General features: G+C 39.4%; 1 protein-coding gene across 1 annotated transcript; it reads right to left on the reverse strand.

Annotated features, from left to right (window-relative positions):
• Positions 1 to 3,052: 3,052 nt before the first annotated feature.
• On the reverse strand, positions 3,053 to 10,113 carry LOC140478472 (extracellular calcium-sensing receptor-like). Its single transcript, XM_072571731.1, has 5 exons — positions 9,826 to 10,113; positions 6,110 to 6,943; positions 5,765 to 5,992; positions 4,063 to 4,186; positions 3,053 to 3,960 (listed from the first exon to the last, which is right to left on the reverse strand). Exons 1-5 carry the CDS (start codon positions 10,081 to 10,083, stop codon positions 3,053 to 3,055), a joined length of 2,352 nt encoding a protein of 783 aa, XP_072427832.1. The 5' UTR covers positions 10,084 to 10,113.
• Between the last annotated feature and the right edge of the window lie 9,305 nt (positions 10,114 to 19,418).

Here is a 19,418-nt window from a genome sequence, read left to right on the forward strand (position 1 = left end):
GTCTATCCTTTTCCATCGCTATTTTAAAACTAATAGAATGGTTATGTTGCAGATATACTGGACGTTGGTGAGGCTGCATTTGGGGTCATGTCTATACTCTTATGGATCATTTCTTCAGTTTTGGTCACCTTGCTACAGGAAAGGTGTCATTAAATTGGAAACAGTAGAGAAAATGTTGCCAGGACTCAAGGTCTGAATTATAGGTGAGTTTGGACAAGTTATGACTTCTTTCTTTAGAGCATAGGATACTGAGGGGGGATCTTTTATAAGTATATTAGATCATGAAAGGCATGGATAGGGTGAATGCACCTAGTCTTTTTTCCAGGGTTGGAGAATTGAGGACTAGTGGACACCAGTTTAAGTTTACACGGGAAAGAATAAAAGGGAACCTGAGGGGCAACTATTTTACACAGAGGGTGGTTCACATAAGGAATGAGCTGGCAGCAAAAGTCGTTGAGACGGGTACATTAACAGCTTTTACAATGCATTTGGATAAATACGTGAATAGGAAAGGTTTGGAAAGATGTGGGCCAAGTGCAGGGAAATGGGGTTAACGTTGATGGGCATTTTGGTAAGCATAGATCAGTTTGGACCAAAGGGCCTATCTCCAGGCTATAGGAATCTATGATTCTATGAATCAATGAATGTAACACGAAATTCAATTCCTTGATTTGATCTGTGATGGAGACAAGTATGAAGTTTAACAAGTTCATATCTCCACTTGTTCAGAAATAGTAACCATATCATGGGTATCCATATTGGAAATTCATTAATCATTCAGATATAAATGTAGAGTGGGATGCAAAGCAGCTGCATCAAGAGGCCCATTTGTTATTCAGAATTAAGCATTGCATTACCAAGTGTGAATGGTCACTTGAAACAGATAGGCAATTGCAATGCTTGTCAAGGAAACTGGCACAGGATGATATAATGTTGAGGGTATATGAGACATGAGTGACACCACAGATGTCTCCAGATCCAGGAACTAAAGAGGAGCCGATGCTGATTTGTAACCTTTAACTGTCGTGAATCCAAAGGAAGTGACAGACACTGGATGGGTTGCAGTCAGATAGATGTTGAATTGTTCATTGATGCTGTAGAGAATGAGTAAAACAACAGGTGGAGGTAACAATCCTTACGGCAAGCAACAATTATCACCATCTTGCGGACACAGAAAATTACAGATCAACATCAAGCAGTATTAATTCAAGACTGTGTCATGTTTCTGGGAATTTAGCCACAATGACAAACAACACTTCTGCCACCTCTATTTACAAAGAAAAAGCGTTATGTCTACCGACACACAGTTCATGTTACGAATTTTGGTTAAGTATGTTGAAACACCAACTTCTAATTTCTCTTGTTTTCAATCAAGGGAGAAAGCTATGGGTGCAGTATATCCTCATCTGTATAAAAATATTACCTGGTCAATTAGTTGAGTAAAATGATTAAGTTATAATTGTGTCAGAGTCATAGAGATATACAGCATGGAAACAGACTCTTCAGTCCAACTTGTCCCTATCAATCAGATATCCTAACCTAATTTAGTCCCATTTGTCAGCACTTGGTCCACATCCCTATCAACCCTTCCTGTTCATATAACCATCCAGATGCCTTTTAAATGTTGTAATTGTACCAGCCTCCACCACTTCCTCTGGTAGCTCATTCCCTACACGCACCACCCTCTGTGTGAAAACATGTCCTTTGATCCGTTTTACATTTTTCCCCTCTTACCCTAAAACTATGCCGTCTAGTTCTGGACTCCCTCACCCCAGGGAAAAGACCTTGTCTATTTATCCTACCCATCCCCCTCATGATTTTCTAAACCTCAATAAGGTCACCTGTCAGCCTCTGACGTTCCAGTGAAAACAGCCACAGTCTACTCAACCTCTCCCTCTCACTCAAATCCTCCAACCCTGGCAACATCCTTCTTAGTGGGCGGCACAGTGGCACAATGGTTAGCACTGCTGCCTCACAGCGCCAGAGACCCGGCTTCAAGTCCCGCCTCAGGCAACTGTCTGTGTGGAGTTTGCACGTTCTTCCCGTGTCTGCGTGGGTTTCCTTCGGGTGCTCCAGTTTCCTCCCACAGTCCAAAAATGTGCAGGTTAGGTGAATTGGCCACGCTAAATTGCCCGTAGTGTTAGGTGAAGGGGTAAATGTAGGGGAATGGGTCTGGGTGGGTTGCTCTTTGGAGGGTCGGTGTGGACTTGTTGGACCGAAGGGCCTGTTTCCACACTGTAAGTAATCTAATCTTTTCAGGTTTCACAAAATCTTCCGATAGGAGGGAGCTCAGAATTGCACGCAATATTAATAAAGCAGTGAATTACAGCATTCCAGTAAGATATACAGTACATATTAGCTGAAACGTATGTTTCATATCAATTAAATAATCATAAAAGGCTGTTTAGTTTGCAAGTAAGATGATAGAAATGTCACCACAATGACAGGAAAAAGTCCATTATTCATGCGCTCTCTCAGCAAGGAATGTAAAACGAGTTCTGAAACAAATCAAATATCTACTTTTCAATACTGCCACCAAAATGGTGAACTCAAAGATTCCAGACCCTTCCACCATCACCTCCTCCCTCCAAAGCCGCTCTCTATGTCAAAGTAACACATGGTATGCATGTGTTTTGTGAAATAGATGTGAATAATTTGTTTTGCACATTGAAAACTGTCAGATTACAATATAAGTGTGTGTTTTTTTGTTTCAACAAGGTTCAAATTGAAAGTACATGCAATGCAGACATTCAAGGAGTGGGAAGGGAACTAAAAGTGACTATGATGCACGTTATAAAAAAATTGTTTACTCAAGCTCTTAAACTCTAAATAAATGAACTTCAGTGAAAGTGTATAAAAGTCAAAATTGTCAGCCTAACTTCAAAATTGCTCTTCCTCCTGGACATTGTGGCTTCATTCCACTGTGTAAAATGGGTGCTGGTAGACCATTCAGCTTTACGAATTGCTGCATGCATTTATTATTTATTATTGTTATGACAAAGACTTTACTGACTGAAATATCAGCATCTCACTGATGAACATTTTCAAAGTCTTATTTGAAACTCACTGAGCCCATCATGTTCCTCTTTGTGTTGTCTTCTTTCTTCAACAGAATAATGTAACATTTTGGGGCAAAAATGCAAATAAGAACACCAAAGCTGGAGGCCAAAATAGCAAATACTTCAACCGCCACAGCATATTTCCCTGGTGAACTTATGTACGCTGGAATGAAAGTTATCCAAACTGCACAAAAGATAAGCATGCTAATTGTTATATGTTTAGCTTCGTTGAAGTTATCCGGAAGTTGTCGCGCTAGAAAAGCTACCACAAAACACACACAGGATAGAAATCCAATATAACCGAGTACACAATAAAAGGCTAACAAAGATCCTACATTGCATTCAAACACGATTATCTCGCTAGAGTGACTAGTTTTTTTCAAAGGATAAGGTGGAAATACAATTAACCAGGCAGTGCATATTGCACATTGTATCAGCGTGAGGATGTAAACCATCAGCCGTTGTTGTCTTGGTCCAAACCACTTCATCATATTATTGCCGGGAAATGTTGCTTTGAACGCCATCACCACGACAATTGTTTTGCTCAATACACAAGAAATGCAAAGAACAAAACTAACAGCAAACGCTACGTGGCAGAGCATACAAGACCAAACTAATGGTTCTCCTATGAATATTATTGAAGACAGAAAACAGAGTGTCAGGGCAAAAAGAAGCAGGAAGCTTAACTCAGAGTTATTAGCTTTAACAATTGGAGTGTGTCTGAAGATGTAGAATATTACGAATACACCAACAGTGGTGCAGGCTCCAAATAGTGCTAGTGTCACCAGAATTATTCCTATTATATCGAAAAATGAAAGAAAATCGATTTCCTTTGGAACGCACTGATCCCGTCTTTCATTAGACTTGAATTCCAATGGGCATTTTATACAATGAACAGAATCTAAAAAGCAACACAAGACTTGGTCATGATACATAGAACCTTAATGCCTGTGAAATGCATCAAGTTTAAGTAACAATGCTTTTGACAGTGGTGTTTGCTTACCAGTTGTGTTACTAATTTCACTTTGAGCACATTTTATGCAATCAAAACAGCAAATAGGTTGCCACTTTCTTCCTGCTTTCCTTGTTCCTCGATGGCAGCTTTCAGAGCAAACAGCTTTTGGAACCTGATTATGAATATGAATACAATGTTGGAGAAATACTCATAATATACATGTGGCAAATCTACAATATTAAGTCTGGTGTGCAGGACAAAAGCTGTTTCTGTTACATTTGTTGGGACTGTCCTTTTTAAAATAATGTTACAGCTTATGGCCTCATTTTAAAGCCACGGGAAGTGCTTGGTTTTGCAACAACAAATGGATTCCAATACATTTTTAGTGAATTCAAATGCTTATTGTTACATATATGATGTGTTTTTGCAGTTGCTTCATTTATTACTGAAAAAGGAAACAGGAATGAATGAAATAAAATCAAATATATTTTGCAGTGAATTGCTAAAATGAAAATCAGATTCAGAATAAAAATCATGAGGTGAACATATCTGCCAAGGCCAACATTTATTGCCCATCTGTTAATGCCTTTGAACCACCTTGCTGAACAGTTGCAATCCATTTCCTTGGTAGACTTACAATATCATTAGGGAGCAGCTGAGACATATTTGCAAGTCAAGGTGGTGAGTGGCTCATAGGAGAACTTGAAGGTAATGGTGTTCTCATTGATTTGTTACCAATGTACTTGTAGATGGAAGTGGGCATGAGTTGGAAGGTGCTGCTTACATAGCATGGCTGAATTTCTGTAGACTATCCTGTAGATGCAGCTACAGAGCATCTGTGGTAGAGGAAATGACTATTTGTGCATGTGGTGTCGATCAAGTAGGCTGCTTTTACCTGCATGGTGTCAAATTTTCTCAGAGTTATTGTAACTGCACAAATCGAAGCAAATGGGAGGTTTATATCACAATCTTGACCTGTGCACTATTGATGGTAGTTAAGATTTGGAGAACCAAGAGGTGAGTTAACTATTGCAGATTTCCTAGTATCTGGCCTGCTTTGGTAGCCACATAACTTAGAATTATTAGTCTGGTTAATTTTGCCATACCAGGTATCCCCTGGGATGTTGATTGTGTTAAATTCAGTGACGGTGATGCTATTGAATATCTGGTGGGCATGATGAGATCCTTTCTTGTTGGAGATAGCCATTGCTTGGCATTTGTGTAGCACAACCATGTTTTTCACAAAGATAAATATGAAACACCATTTCCCCTGACAAGGAACCTATGGTTCCAATGCTCTGAACTTCTTTTTCCAAACCTATTCAACCACTTTTCATATATGTTTAGATGTTGACATCTTTGTTCCAACACTAATTTGTTCATTTCGTGTAATTTAGGATATATTTACATCTCTAACTCTTGGACTTAAACTGCAATATCTTACATTTTTGTCATTTCTAACTTTATCAGTAATATGGAAAGACATTCTGCTGTTTAAATGGATGGAAATAAAATATTGCTCTGCTCTTTCATTCTGAGTTGATTCAACTAAACGACTTTTGAAGTGGTGAGCAGAACGTTTTGATTTAAAAATGCTTGGTAAGTACTAGTTTTACTCAACAACAGGAAGTAAGCAATAGCACCTATTTGATTCAACAACCACCATTTTGCTTTTCCATTTCAGGAAAGAAAATTGAAATTAATAATCAGGCAGTTCATAAATAAAAGGATGGTTCTGCACAGATCTTACCGACTTCTGACCACCACTCCAAATAATTGCCTTTTCTGTTATTGAAAATTCCTCGCCAAAACGAGCTGATCCATTATAGTGTCCAACATTTACAATGTCAATGCCACCGAGGGCATTTGGTTGCCAGTTTACAATGTCATATGTTGGGACAGGGTCTCCGTTTTCATCAAAATAAACCTTTTCACCAATCTTGGTTATAAAATGCGCTGTTTTCATGTAATATAGCAACTTTAAAAAAAAACAAAATCGGAACATGTTTACGTTAATTACAATAGTTCAACTGTGAATTTGAGCATATTGGATATATATAAATTCAGTCATCAAACTACATTAAATGTTCCTTACCTGCCATGGTTGAAAATTTGAAAGATTTGCACAACTCCCATTGGGGAAAGGCCCTTCACCAGTTTTACATGACACCATACTGTGGAGTGCATGAGCTATAGCATAAGTTGCTTTGTAAACATTGTAAGTGACCCTGTATTGCGTGACATCTGTAAATTCATTTTGGACAAACTGCAGATTTTCTCTTCCTGTGCATTCCTTTAGACCTGATCCATTTTGTCGAGAACCTGTTTTGTTTCCACCACTTAGACGGCAGCCGAAACAACTTTCCCAAAACTTTTTCACCAAGGGGTTCCCTGGATATTGTGATGGATGAACTTTTATTAGGAACTCCCTCAACCCTGGTATGCCGACTTTGCGAATTGCAACTCCAATTGCACCAGAAGCAATCTTTTTACTTTCCTCCGGAGGAAGAAGCAACATGGAAATCCATGATTCACTTCCAATCCATTGTATGCCACTAACATTTTGTCTAATCATTTCTTTTAATAGAGTACGCATGCTTGATTCACCCGCAAATGCAATGACAACTTTTGTAGTAGAGGTTTTTATGGTGTTAATTGTTTTCAGTAATTTCTCTCGAGTGTATTTTTTATGAAATGACTCGGAAAAAGCTATACAAATGCCCAATTGTTGAACTGCCTCTTCAAATGCTTGCATTCCAAAGTTTCCATAGTCATTGTCAGTCTTAACAGTCCCAATCCAGGTCCATCCAAAATGTTTCACCAGCTGGGCTAATGCTCTTGCTTGATAGTAATCACTCGGTATTGTTCGAAAAAATGATGGATATTCCTTTCTGTTGCTAAGGCACGCACAGGTAGAAAAGTAGCTAACCTGTCACAAATAAAGCAAAAACGTTTGTGTTTCGGTCATAATTTGTGCTTTTTCATCATATCAAGGCATAGATATTGGTGAAGAAGAACAAAGGTTCCAACTTGCATCAAGGTCCATCTTAAATGCATAATAACTGATATATTTCATAATTTCAAAACGTCCCATTTAAATATTTTCTGCCAATGTTTATTCCAAGCATTGATTTTTCTTGATTCACCTTGTCCCAGTTGCAATCACACACAATGCCCATTCCTCACAAATTAACATGAAGAACATAGTCAAACATTCTCTCTCTTTCTCTCTCTTCCCCTGCTTCCTTTTACAAGTTACTTGGGGTTAATTCTGCGTTTTCTTAATCGCTTTTGGAGGGTCACTGTTGATCTGGCATTTTGTCCCTTCGCATTTAAGTCAATGGAAAAGCAAGGTGTAGGATACGTGGATCATTCTTCATGCTGTACATTACACAATTGCCCAAACATAGATTCCTCTTCATCAAACCCTTTATATCTTCATCAGCATGCTCAACATTGCTTTTGAAGAATGCAACTTTGAAGAATTTTTCCCACTTCTGGCACCAAAATTAAGCTCACTGCCTTTCAGTCATGAAATATATATGCCCTAGTGAACAGAAACTGAAACATTGTGTTGTAGACTTATTTCACCTGATAATATAATGTCTGTGTTGTATAATTTATCCTTCTATTTATTGTGCTGTCTGCTGCTGGGCAGGCTTTCTGCAAATTTCACTCATATGCAATATTGTTTACCTATCCGGTTAACAACTACTTAATTTCAAAAGTTCAATGAATAGCTATCTGTATTAACCCTTCATTCTCTGAATTTTGCAATGGAGTTGATTACTCATAATGTAATGTAAACTACTTTTCTTAGTTTTTGTCTCTTGTAGAATATTTTTCTGTCTTTATTCAGATGAAGGGTCGTCTTTGTCATAGCCTTAGAATCATGGTCATAGAGTCATACGGCACTGAAACAGACTCTTCAGTCCAAACAGTCCATGGCTAACATCAGCCCAAACTGAACTAGTCTCACCTGCCCCCTCCTGGCCCATATCCCTCCAAACCTTTCCTATTCATTATCTTATCCAAATGTCTTTTAAACATTGTAATTGTACTCACATCCACTATTTACTCTGGAATTTCATTTCATACGCAAGCTACCCTCTGTGAAAAAAAATGTCCCCATGCCTTTTTTTTAAAAGAATGTGCCCCTAATCTTGAAATTCCCCTTTTCTCGGGAAAACAACCAACCACTAACCCAAAATTTATTCCTCATGAGATCATCAATTCCTTTCAGGTCACCTCTCAGCCTTCTAAGTTCCAGTGAAAATATTCCCAGCATATGCAGCCTTTCTTTATAACTCAATCCTTCCGTATTGACCAACTCTGGTCAATCTCTTCTGAACCCTCTCCAGGTTAATAACAATCTTCCTATAATTGAGCGACCAGAACTGGTTCCAGAACTCCAGGAGCGATCGCACCAATGTCCTGTGCAACCTCAACATGCTTTCCCAACTTCAATACTCAGCTCCAGGATGCTGAATTCACTCTGACATTCGCTAATTTTTGAAGTTACTGAGTGAATCCTCATTGAAATCACTACAAGCTGAATGTGACTATTCCCAGAATCAGGTGCCAAGTTTAAGGATAGGCTGCCATTTCGTTTTTGAAGACTGACATAGAATTTAATGATTAAATACTGTTGTGCTCAAAATTTAATGCAGTTACTCTCTCCACAGATGTGTTTGACCTGCCCGGTATTTTCAACATTATCTGTTCTTGCCTCGAATCATGGTTCATTGGCGAGAGCATATGAGTAAACACTGAAAACCTGAATCATGGGGTTCACTTAGCTGATGACCTGTTTTAACAAATGGGTTAAGGTCTCAGTTAAGTTTTGAAAATCAAGTGATTTTACATTTAAGGAAGTCACTTACAATGGGTGGATTGATCACTCATAAGTTAACACGGTTCATGATATGAACACATCAAGATATTTACAAACAGATGCAGTTAAGAAAAATTGCTTCTGGCTGTTGTGGCGCAGTGGTCAAGCCCCAACCTGTGAATAAAATGTCATCTCATGTTGATAGAGATTATGATAGTATCGATGACAGGTTGATTGATAATTAAGTGAATGTCTGGTAACATAGTTAGTTTTATTATTTAGGATATGGTTCATTTAACAAATGGTGAATCTCTTAGAATGACCAATGAGTGAAGGTGCAGATGTGCAAATGTCATCAGCATTTGGCCATGACAATCAGTGGAGATTAATTTCAAGGATACAAATGTAGGGAATCTAATCTAATCTAATCCAATTTGGAAAATAAAGATAGCCCCAGTAACGGTGACCATGAAGTTATGTTTTGTTCCACACAATATGATTCACTCTTAACCTCCTTCACAGATGATCTTGGAAGCCATTTAACTCAAGGGTAACTGGGGACAAAATTCAAATATTGGTTTTGCCAGTGTAGCCCATATTTCAGAAAAGGATAAAACTTGATTAAAATTGTCAATTTTTGTAAACATTTTTGAACGTTTTCTTCCTCATCATTTTCTTCTATTCATCACAAGTTTCTGAAATGAGACTTATGATGAAGTATCTTCGGAGAAGAAGAATTACAGCAAAGTTATAAAGCTATAGCTCGACCAAGCCAAAGAGCAATCAACAGATGGATCGTCTCTCCATCCTGAATAAACATTCTAAAGGGGATGTAACTGATGATTTCAGTTTGTTTTAAATCACGAATAATCATTCCTACTTTTGTATAGATGATGGAGTAATTGACACCTACAACATCATATCATATACTGTTGACACATATTTGCATAACCGATTTATTAAACTTCATATCTTACCATAGGGATTCTGAAGGCACCGATAGATGGTGCTATTGCTAAAGTCTGCGTAGATCCAGAATCAGCAACAATCGCAGAAGCAATGGAGGAGTTTTTACAGTGAACAGACGGCACACTTGCTTCAGGTTTGTTCAGTAATGCCAAAGCTGCTTTTAACGATAACTGGGCCAACTTACAAGAATCAAATATGCGGTATCCCAGTGTGACACCAGGAAGCAGAGCTGTATCATTATTTATTTCCTCAATTGCAAAAATCATCGCCAGTGCAAAACGGAAAGGTCTGAACTGAAATCTGCAGACAAGGTGAAGAAACAAGATTTTAAATAACACAGAAAATGACATTGACAGTTATATTAGGGGGCTCACCACTTAGCTAATTTAGCTATGATTCAGTGGTATCACCACTTTCTCTAAACAGGCAGTTGGTGGATATATGTTACAACATAGACCTTAAGCACAAGAGCTTAACTGACATTAGATGAAGACCTGACAATTTGCCCAATTTCAAATAAGACATGAAAGGGATTCCCGATCCTCCCTCTTCAATCCAATAAAAGCATTTCTAGGAAGATTAGGAGAGCTTTCACAGTGCCTTACCTGATAAGTATCTCTCACTGGAAAATGCTAAAAGAGGTTTCTGAGTTTTGATTACAAGATTGATTGTGAGAGCTTGCACTGTGTATATTGATTGTAGTTTTACCAATCTTACAACATTGACTAGATTACAAAAGTACCTGATTGGTTATAAGTAACTTTGGGATGGACCACAAAAATGAAGTGAATGATTTTCTTTACAAGTTTGAATTTTCAGATTAATTCAGAAAATGAAGCAGTATGAGGTCAGATGTTATCCATTTTACTAAACAAATTGGAGTGTTTGATGGCACCCACTAACCTGAGGCATTTTGCTGTCTCCGGATGATTGCTAAACGTGAAGTGCTGATGCTCAACGTGATAAGAATGCATGCCAAAAATTCCACCCAATGTGATATCTCCATCCTTTGACAAGCCCAGTAAATCAAACCTACCCCAACGTTTGCAAACCTGCTCATTAGTCGACCATACCAAGGCAACGGCAGAATTCACCACTAAAAAGAACCAATAATGCATATTTGACAGGACAAGAAATTATCTTTGGCTTACAGCAGGATGACTAATTTTTACAAGCTCCAGGTATTTCTGTGAAAATTGTCTTAATGAGTGCTAAATCAATTTCCACCTTTGTTGAACATAAACAAATTAGTTGGATATTCTCTTAAGAAACCACGTTATCACTTTCCACAACATGCGAATCTCGAAGGAAATAATTACAAATGTATCCACCTGTGACCTTTCAATCCAATTGAGGCAGACGGTGGCACACTTACCAGAAGGGCCATCTCAGAAGGAATGTGGGGTCAATTCCAGCCTCAGACAACTGCCCGACAAGTTTGCCATTCACTCAAAACTGTGTGGGTTTCCTCAAAGTACTCCAGTTTCCTCCCACAGTCCAAAGATGTGCAAGTCCAAGGACTCTCAGAATTCTGATGTGGTCTTCCAGTGGAAAACTTAGAGGTAGATTTTTCCAGAGTAATTCAAAACTGCAAAAGAAGAAGTCTAGTGCCTTCATTTGCTAGCGATGAGAACAGTAAATTAATCTCCCTTCAGCTGTCCTCCTATTATGCATGGCAATGTTACTTCATGTCAAATCATTGCTTGTTCCTCTCGCAAATGTGCAAAATGCCACTACTTCTGGGTGTGAAAACTGCTCCCCTTATTTTAAATTACATAGTGAGGTAAAAGATTCAAACATCTGTATGGCAGGCTATAAAGAACAATCTGTTTAATGCTGCAACTATGCAGTGGATATGTGAATGGCATGTTTTGCTGACAGGATTCAGCCCTCAGGCTTGACATGCTTCCTGGATGCAAAACCATACCATCTTTGAATGCCAGAGCCCAATGACCACCATAACTGTGATTTGATTGATAGGTAGCAAATGCTGAAGAATCAGGACAGATTTAAGATCATTAGTTGGGCTTATTAAGTTTACAGTTAGATATTTTCTTGTCATTCTCTTAAGAGATATTAGAAGAGAGTAAATGGGACTACACTCAGATAAGTTCACCAATGTTCCACAAGACCCACTGAAAAGTTCTTATTTCTGCTGCAAAAGCATTTTTTGATGATGTCTGGGCGCTGCATGCAAAAGAAATATATGCAAGTATTGCCCTAATTTTTTTTTAATTTGCCTATCCATAGTTCTGAATATGGTGACAATGCATCAATCAATCAGAATTAAGTGGCTTACTAATCTGCACTGTTGGAAGGAAACCTGTGGGTGTTGGTATTTCCATGCATCTGCTGTCTTTTCCCCTCGAGAGAGAAAGAGATGTTGTCAAAAGAGCAATGGTGCTACTATGCATCTTGGAGAAAGTGTTCACTATTCCTCTTGTGCACCAGTGATAAAGTAACTGCATGCTGAATGTGGTGGGTGGGGTGCCAATCAAGTTGACTGCTTGTCTGTGGTCATGGCCAAATAGGTGCTTGATAAGAAATCATTTTGGATATCCCTGCATAGAATGAAATCTTGCTGATTGCATTTCTCATCCTTCCTTCTTTTACTCTATCTCTATAAATGTTAGCAATGTTTAGCTGTTCACCAATGCATTTTTGCTTCAACCAAAAAGAAGGGCTGAAGTTTGCACTGTTTCCAAACCACTATAATTCATTGCACCTCTGTTCAACCTTACAAATAGGGACTTTGGTTATCTGAAATTATTCCAAGTTGATTCCAGCTTTTTTCTTGTCAACTGAGTTCAAGCAAGCTGCTTTGTCCTGGATTGTGTCAAAACATTTGAGTGTTTCTAGAGAAGTATTAATCCAATCAAATGGAGAATATGACATGACATTCCTGGTTATGACTTATAGCTAGTGGACAACTGTTGCCCAGAGGTGGTGTGTTACTTACTGCAGAACTCCTAGCTTCTGACCTGCTTGTGCAATCACATTACTGATATGCCGAGCTCATTTTGGTTTCTGGTCAATGGTATGCTGTAGGCTATTGATTGTGGAGGATAGATTCTGCAATGGTAAAGCCATTGAGTGACAAAGAAGACAGATAGGGTTACTTCTTGATGCAGATGGCAATTTCCTTGGACTTATGTGGCATCGATGTTATTTGTCGCTTATCAGCCTAAGTTCATTGCAGCAGTGGGAGTGGTGACAGCACAGATCAGGGGCTGCCGGAAAGATACATTCTGCTGTTAAATACTTACCTCGAGAATAGGTGGAGCAAAGTCTCAACAGGAGTGAACGCGGATGTGGGGACTGCTAGGTTTGTGAAGTTATATATTCAGGCTGTGGCTGAACCCGGGACCCAACATGTGTAGTTTCTCCCGCCTGTCCTCGTCCTCTAACCATAAAAAAGACCCAGCGTCTTGGTAAGGGAAGGTGTTTATTTATGTTTTCAATCTCTCTTGGTAACTTAGTGCAGAAAGGATGGAGGCGAGGGCAGTTGCATGCTCCTCTTGCAGGATGTGGGAGAAAGGGTCATGACTCGTGTCCCTGCTGACTTTGCCTGTGAGAAATGCACCCAAGTCCAGCACTTCACAGACTGCGTTAGGGAATTGGAGCTGGAATTGGATGAACATTGGATCATTTGGGAGGCTGAAAGAGTGATAGAGAGGAGTTTTAGAAAGACCATCACACGTCAGTTACAGGATCAAAGTAGCTGGGTGACCATCAGGAGAGGGAAAGGGAATAGGCAGACAGTGCAGAACCCCCTGTGGCCATCCACCTCAACAATAAGTATACTATTTTAGGTATCACTGGCCGGGATGACCCACCAGGGGAAAGCCTCAGTGGACAGGTCTCTGGCACTGAGCCTGGCTCTGTGGCTCAGCAGGGAAGGAAGGGAGGAGGGAAGCAGAATAAGAGATAGTGATACAAGATTCAATGGTGAGGGCAACAGACAGGAGATTCTTTGATCCCGAACAAGACTCCCAGGTGGTATGCTGCCTCCTGGGTGTCAGGTTCAGGGATGTCTTGGATCAAGTCTATAGGATTCTTAAGGGGATGGGAAAGCAACCAGAAGTCATGGAACACATCGATACCAATGATATAATTCAGAAAGGGTGAAAGCCTGATAAATGAATCTGGGGAGTTAGGTTGGAAGCTAAAAGGCAGAAGGAGTGGAGTAGTAATCTCAGGATTGCTCCAATTGCCACGGGCTCGTGAGGCTAAGAGCAGAGAGCGAGTGCAGCTGAACACATGGCTGCAGCGTTGTAGTAGAAGGGAGGGCTTCAGATATGTGCATCATTTGGATTCCTTCTATGAAAGTTAGGATCTGTACACAAAGGATGGGATGGCCCTGAACTAGCGGAGCTCCAATATCCTGGGTGGGAGGTTTGCTAGAGCTCTTTTGGAGGGTTTAAATGAATTTGGTAAAAGGTTGGGAACCAGAGCCACAGATCTGAGGATGGAGTAGCTACTGAACAGCCAGATACAGCGTGAAGAGAGTCTGTGAGGACAGATAAACAGTTTATAAGGCAAAGTTGTAGTCAGGGTGATGGGTTGAAGTGTGTCTATTTTAATGCAAGAAGTATCAGGAATAAAGATGATGAACTTAGAGCATAGATCAGTACTTGGAACTATGATTTTATGCCATTATAGTGACTTGGATAATCACAGGGGAAGGAATGGTTTTTGGATGTTCCATGGTTTCGATGTTTCAAAAAGAATAGGGAGCAAGGTAAAAGAGGTGGGGGATGGCATTGCTATTCAGGGATATTATAACAGCTGCAGGAAGGGAGGTCGGCAAGGGAGGGTTTGTCACTGAGTCAGAATGGGTATCAGAAAGAAGCAGTCATTTTAGTGGGACTTTTCCATAGACCTCCCAATTGTAACATAGACATGGAGAAGCAGATTTGGAGGCAGATTTTGGAAAGATGCAGAAGGAACAGGAATGTTGTCCTGGCTGACTTTAATTCCCTAATATTGATTGGAAACTCCTTAGTTCAAATAATTTGGATGGAGCAGTTTTTGAAGGTGTGTCCAGGAAGGATTCCTTACTCGATATGTAGATAGGCCACCTAGAGAGGAGGTCATATTGTATTTGGTGCTTGGCAATGAACCAGGTCAGGTGTCAGATCTTTCAATGGGAGACCAGTTTTGTAATAGTGATCACCATTGCCTGACCTTTGCTATAATCATGGAGAGGGAGAGCAGCAGACGGTATGGGAAAGCATTTAATTGGGGAAGGGGGAATTACAATGCTATTAGGTAGGAACTGGGGCACCTAAGTTGGGAACAGATGTTCTCAGGAACATGCATGACAGAAATGTGGAGATTGTTGAGGGAGCACTTGTTGATAGCGCTGAATTGGTTTGTCCCACTGAGGCAAGAAAGGGATGGTAGGGTGGAGGAACCTTGGATGACAAGGGATGTGGAAAATTTAGTCTAGAGGAAGAAGGAAGCTTACTTAAGGATGAGGAAGCAAGGATCAGAAAGGGTCTAGAGAGTTACACAGTAACCAGGAAAGAACTGAAGAATGGTCTTCAGAGAGCTATTTTTATCAGGTAGGATTAACGAAAACTCAAAATCATTCTACACTTACATGAAGAATAAGAAGATAGCCAGAGTGAGGGAAGGGCCATTCAGGGATAGTGGAGAGAACTTGTGTCTGGACCTTGAGGAGGTAGACGAGGTCCTTAATGAAAACCTTGTCTCTGTATTCACTACTGAAAGGGACCTTGTTGTTCATGAAGACAGCATGAAATAGGCTGATAAACTTGAACAGGTGGATGTTAAGAAGGAGGATATGCTGAAACTTTTGAAGAACATAAGGATAGACCAGATGGGATTTATTCAAGGTTTATTGAAGTGGTGATGATCTTTGTGTTCTCACTGTCACTGTACTAGTGCCAGATGACTGGAGGGTGGTAAATGTTATTCCCTTGTTAAAGGAAGGGAATAGGGATAGTCCTGGGAATTACAAACCAGTCAGTCTTATGTCTGTGGTGGGCAAATTATTGGAGAGCATTCTGAGAGACAGAATTAATGACTAATTGGAAAACCATTGCTTGATTAGAAGTAGCATGGCTTTGTGAGGGGCAGGTCTTGCCTCACAAGCCTTATTGAATTCTTTGAGAATGTGACTAAACACATCAATGAAGTTAGAGCAGTGGATGTGGTGTACATGGAATTTAACATGGTGTTTGATGTTTCCCCGTGGGACGCTCATTCAGAAACTAAGGAGGCATTAGATACAGGGAAATGTAACTGTCTGGATGCAAAATTGGCTAGCCCATAGAAGACAGAGGGTGGTAGTAGATAGAATGCATTCAGCCTGGAGCTCGATGACCAGTGGTGTTCCACAGGGATCTTTTCTGGAAGCTCTGCCTTTTGTGATTTTTTTCTAAATTACTTGAATGAGGAAGTGGAAGGGGTTAGTAAGTTTGCCAACGACACAAAGCTTTGTGGAGTGGTGGACAGTGTAGGTTGCAGTAGGATATTGACGGATGCAGAACTGGGCTGATAAGTGGCAGATGGAGTTCAACCTGGAAATGTGTAAAGAGATTCATTTTTGAAGTTTGAATATGAATGCTGAATACAGGGTTAAAGGCAGGATTCTTAGTAGTGTAGAAGAACAGAGGGATCTTGGGGTCCATGTCCATAGATCCCTCAAAGTTGCCACCCAAGTTTGTAGGGTTGTTTAGAAGGCATATGGTAAGTTGGCTTTCATTAGCAGGGGATTGAGTTTAAGAGCCACAAGATTATGCTGCAGTTCTACAGCGCCATGGTTAGACTACACTTGGAATATTGTGTTCAGTTCCAGTTGCCTTATTGTAGCAAGGATGTGGAAGCTTTAGAGAGGGCGCAGAGGAGATTTACCATGATGCTGCCTGGACTGCAGGGCATGCCTTATGAAGAAAGATTGAGGGAGCTAAACCATTACTTATTGGAGTGAAGAAGGATAAGAGGCGATTTGCTAGAGGTGCACAAGATGATGAGAGACATGGATAAGGTAAATAGTCAGAGACTTTTTCCAAGGGAAGAAATGAGTAACACAAGGGGGCATAATTTTAACACAATTAGTGGAAGGTTTAGGGGATAAAGCAGCAGTCAGTTGTTTATACAGAGAGTAGTGGGTGCATGGAATGCACTGCCAGTGGTGGTAGGACAGTCAGATACATTACGGACATTTAAGTGACTCTTGAATAGGCACATGGATGATATTAAAATGAAGGGGATGTAGATTAGTTTGATCTTAGAGTAGGATAAAAGGTCAGCACAACATCAATGGCTGAAGGGCCTGTATTGTTCCATACTCTATGTCTGTGTTCTGTGTTCTGTGTTCTTCATGTTGTTCAGGTCTTGCAGCATTTCACCTTAAGGTGTTTTAGTGTGTGATGAGTTGCATACAGTGCTGTGCATTGTGCAATCACCAGAGAACGCTCCCACTTCTAGACTTCTTATGGAGGAATGGTAAATGGTAAAGTAGGTGAGGATGATTGGGTCAAGGACACAACCCAATGCAATTTCTGCAGTGATCTCCTGATATCTAACACTGCAATTATCTTCATTTGTAATACATAACACATCAAGCATGGAGAAATCCCCTACCGATTCACATTGATTTTAATTTTGTTCGGACTCCTGGATGCCAATCATGGACAGTTGCTGCCTTGATGTCAGTGGCAGTGACAGAACATGGGAATGGGAATAGCTGGAAAGAATTCTAGGAGTCGGTGCAAACAGGATGAGTGGAATGGCCTTCCTCTGTGCTGTAAAATTCTAGGGTGCTATGATTCTGTAATTTTAACTTTGTAACTTTGCCTGTAAACCCAAACTGCTATTTTTTATGTTATATTCCCCAATATCTAGCCCAGTAATAACAATATCATTCTGGTTATCTTCCTTCAAATGGAAATGCAATACGGAGATTTATCTTTATATTGGACAAGTGGAGCCAGTCAGAAAGAAAGTTTGGATGGAGTTGACTATGGAGGTCAGTAGCCATAATATAGTTGCTGAACCTGGACTGAATGTCACAAGCAATTCTATTACCTATTTTGATCTGTCAAAGTGACGATTATTAATTATAACAGAATCGCATCCTTGTAGTTCATAAACAGCAACCATATGATGGGTATCCAAGTGTGCAACTCATTGATCAGACAGATGCAAAGCAGCTGCTCTAACAGCCGACAAGACATCACAATTCAGTTCAAAGGAAGTGAGTAAGATAGATAAGTAAGACTTCCAAATCAAACACCTCCAATCACTCCATGAAGAATATTATTCCTGATCAGGTATCTAATCATCTAATGTTTGATAATGGTTTCAGTAATGTTGTCCACAATGAAGATCAACATTTTTGTAACCTTTATTTGGAAAGCAAAGGATTAATATTCCTGAACATTCTGTAGCTAATGTGTACAAATAATGGGTAAATATGTTGAAACACCAATTTGTAATTTCGATTGGTTTCAATCAATCAAGGTAGAAAACTATGCGTGAAGTATATGATAGTCTGCATGAAAAACAACCATTTCCAGAATGAGTTGTCAACTTAAAACATACCAGTGGAATACAGCACCTCAATGAGAAGATAACTAATATATTTTAGCTAAGACATATGGTTTATATTAATTAAATAAGCATGCAAGACTCGCTGGTTAGCAAATTATTATTGCAGAGAAGTCTCCATCAAGAAAGGAATAAGCAAATTATTTATATTCTCCTTGGGAGATGGATATAGAACTAATTCTGAAACAAGCCAATAATCCAATTTTCCATTCTGCCCCTAAATGATGCACTCAATAATTCTAAGTGCTCACTTTGCTCACCAACATTACCCTAGCCTCTCGCCACCAGTTCCCTCCATGTCAAATGAAGGTAGCTTTTCTTTTCATGTGTTTTGTTAAATCAATGTGAGTAACCTATTTTGCATACTTGAACAGGCCAAGTTTCAAATCAAAATTCCACCCAGTGATGAAATTCAGGGCATGTGGATAAAGGTAAAAGTGACTTCAATCCATATTTATTCATACGTGATTTTCAATTGCTATTAAATGAATATCAACGGAGATGTATAAAATGTTCCAAAACATCAGGCAAGTTAAAAATTAACTCTTCATGAAATGCAGGAGAAAACTTTGAAGGAGAGTCAGATTTGATTAAAAATTCAACTCAATTCCACTCTTCATTGATGCTGACAGGCTCAATATCTGCCACACTTAATGTATTTATATAAGATTTACAATGCTGAGAGTATTACGCATTCATTTCCATTTATTTTCCCATCAATTGGTTTGTAAATTCAACTTTTTTTTCTGTGGACGAAAGGGTTGATAGGGTTTGAAAAAAGACTTGCAAACTTGTTCAGGTGAACCAAATTGGTGCATTGTGATTGATGGCCTGACAAACTTTTGACCAGTTATATGGCCAGCATTTCTGATTATAGATTTTTATGCCATGTTTATTCAGGAACAGGGTTGAAGTTCCTCTGCTGCGTACCAGCAGATGATATTTCACTTGGTACCATCAAAATTATTTTAAAACTTTTATAGTACATTTTGCAAATTCATCCCACCTTTCTATATGACAT

This window comes from Chiloscyllium punctatum, chromosome 6 (genome assembly GCF_047496795.1).
Source record: "Chiloscyllium punctatum isolate Juve2018m chromosome 6, sChiPun1.3, whole genome shotgun sequence".
In the NCBI taxonomy this organism is placed as follows: Eukaryota; Metazoa; Chordata; class Chondrichthyes; order Orectolobiformes; family Hemiscylliidae; genus Chiloscyllium; species Chiloscyllium punctatum.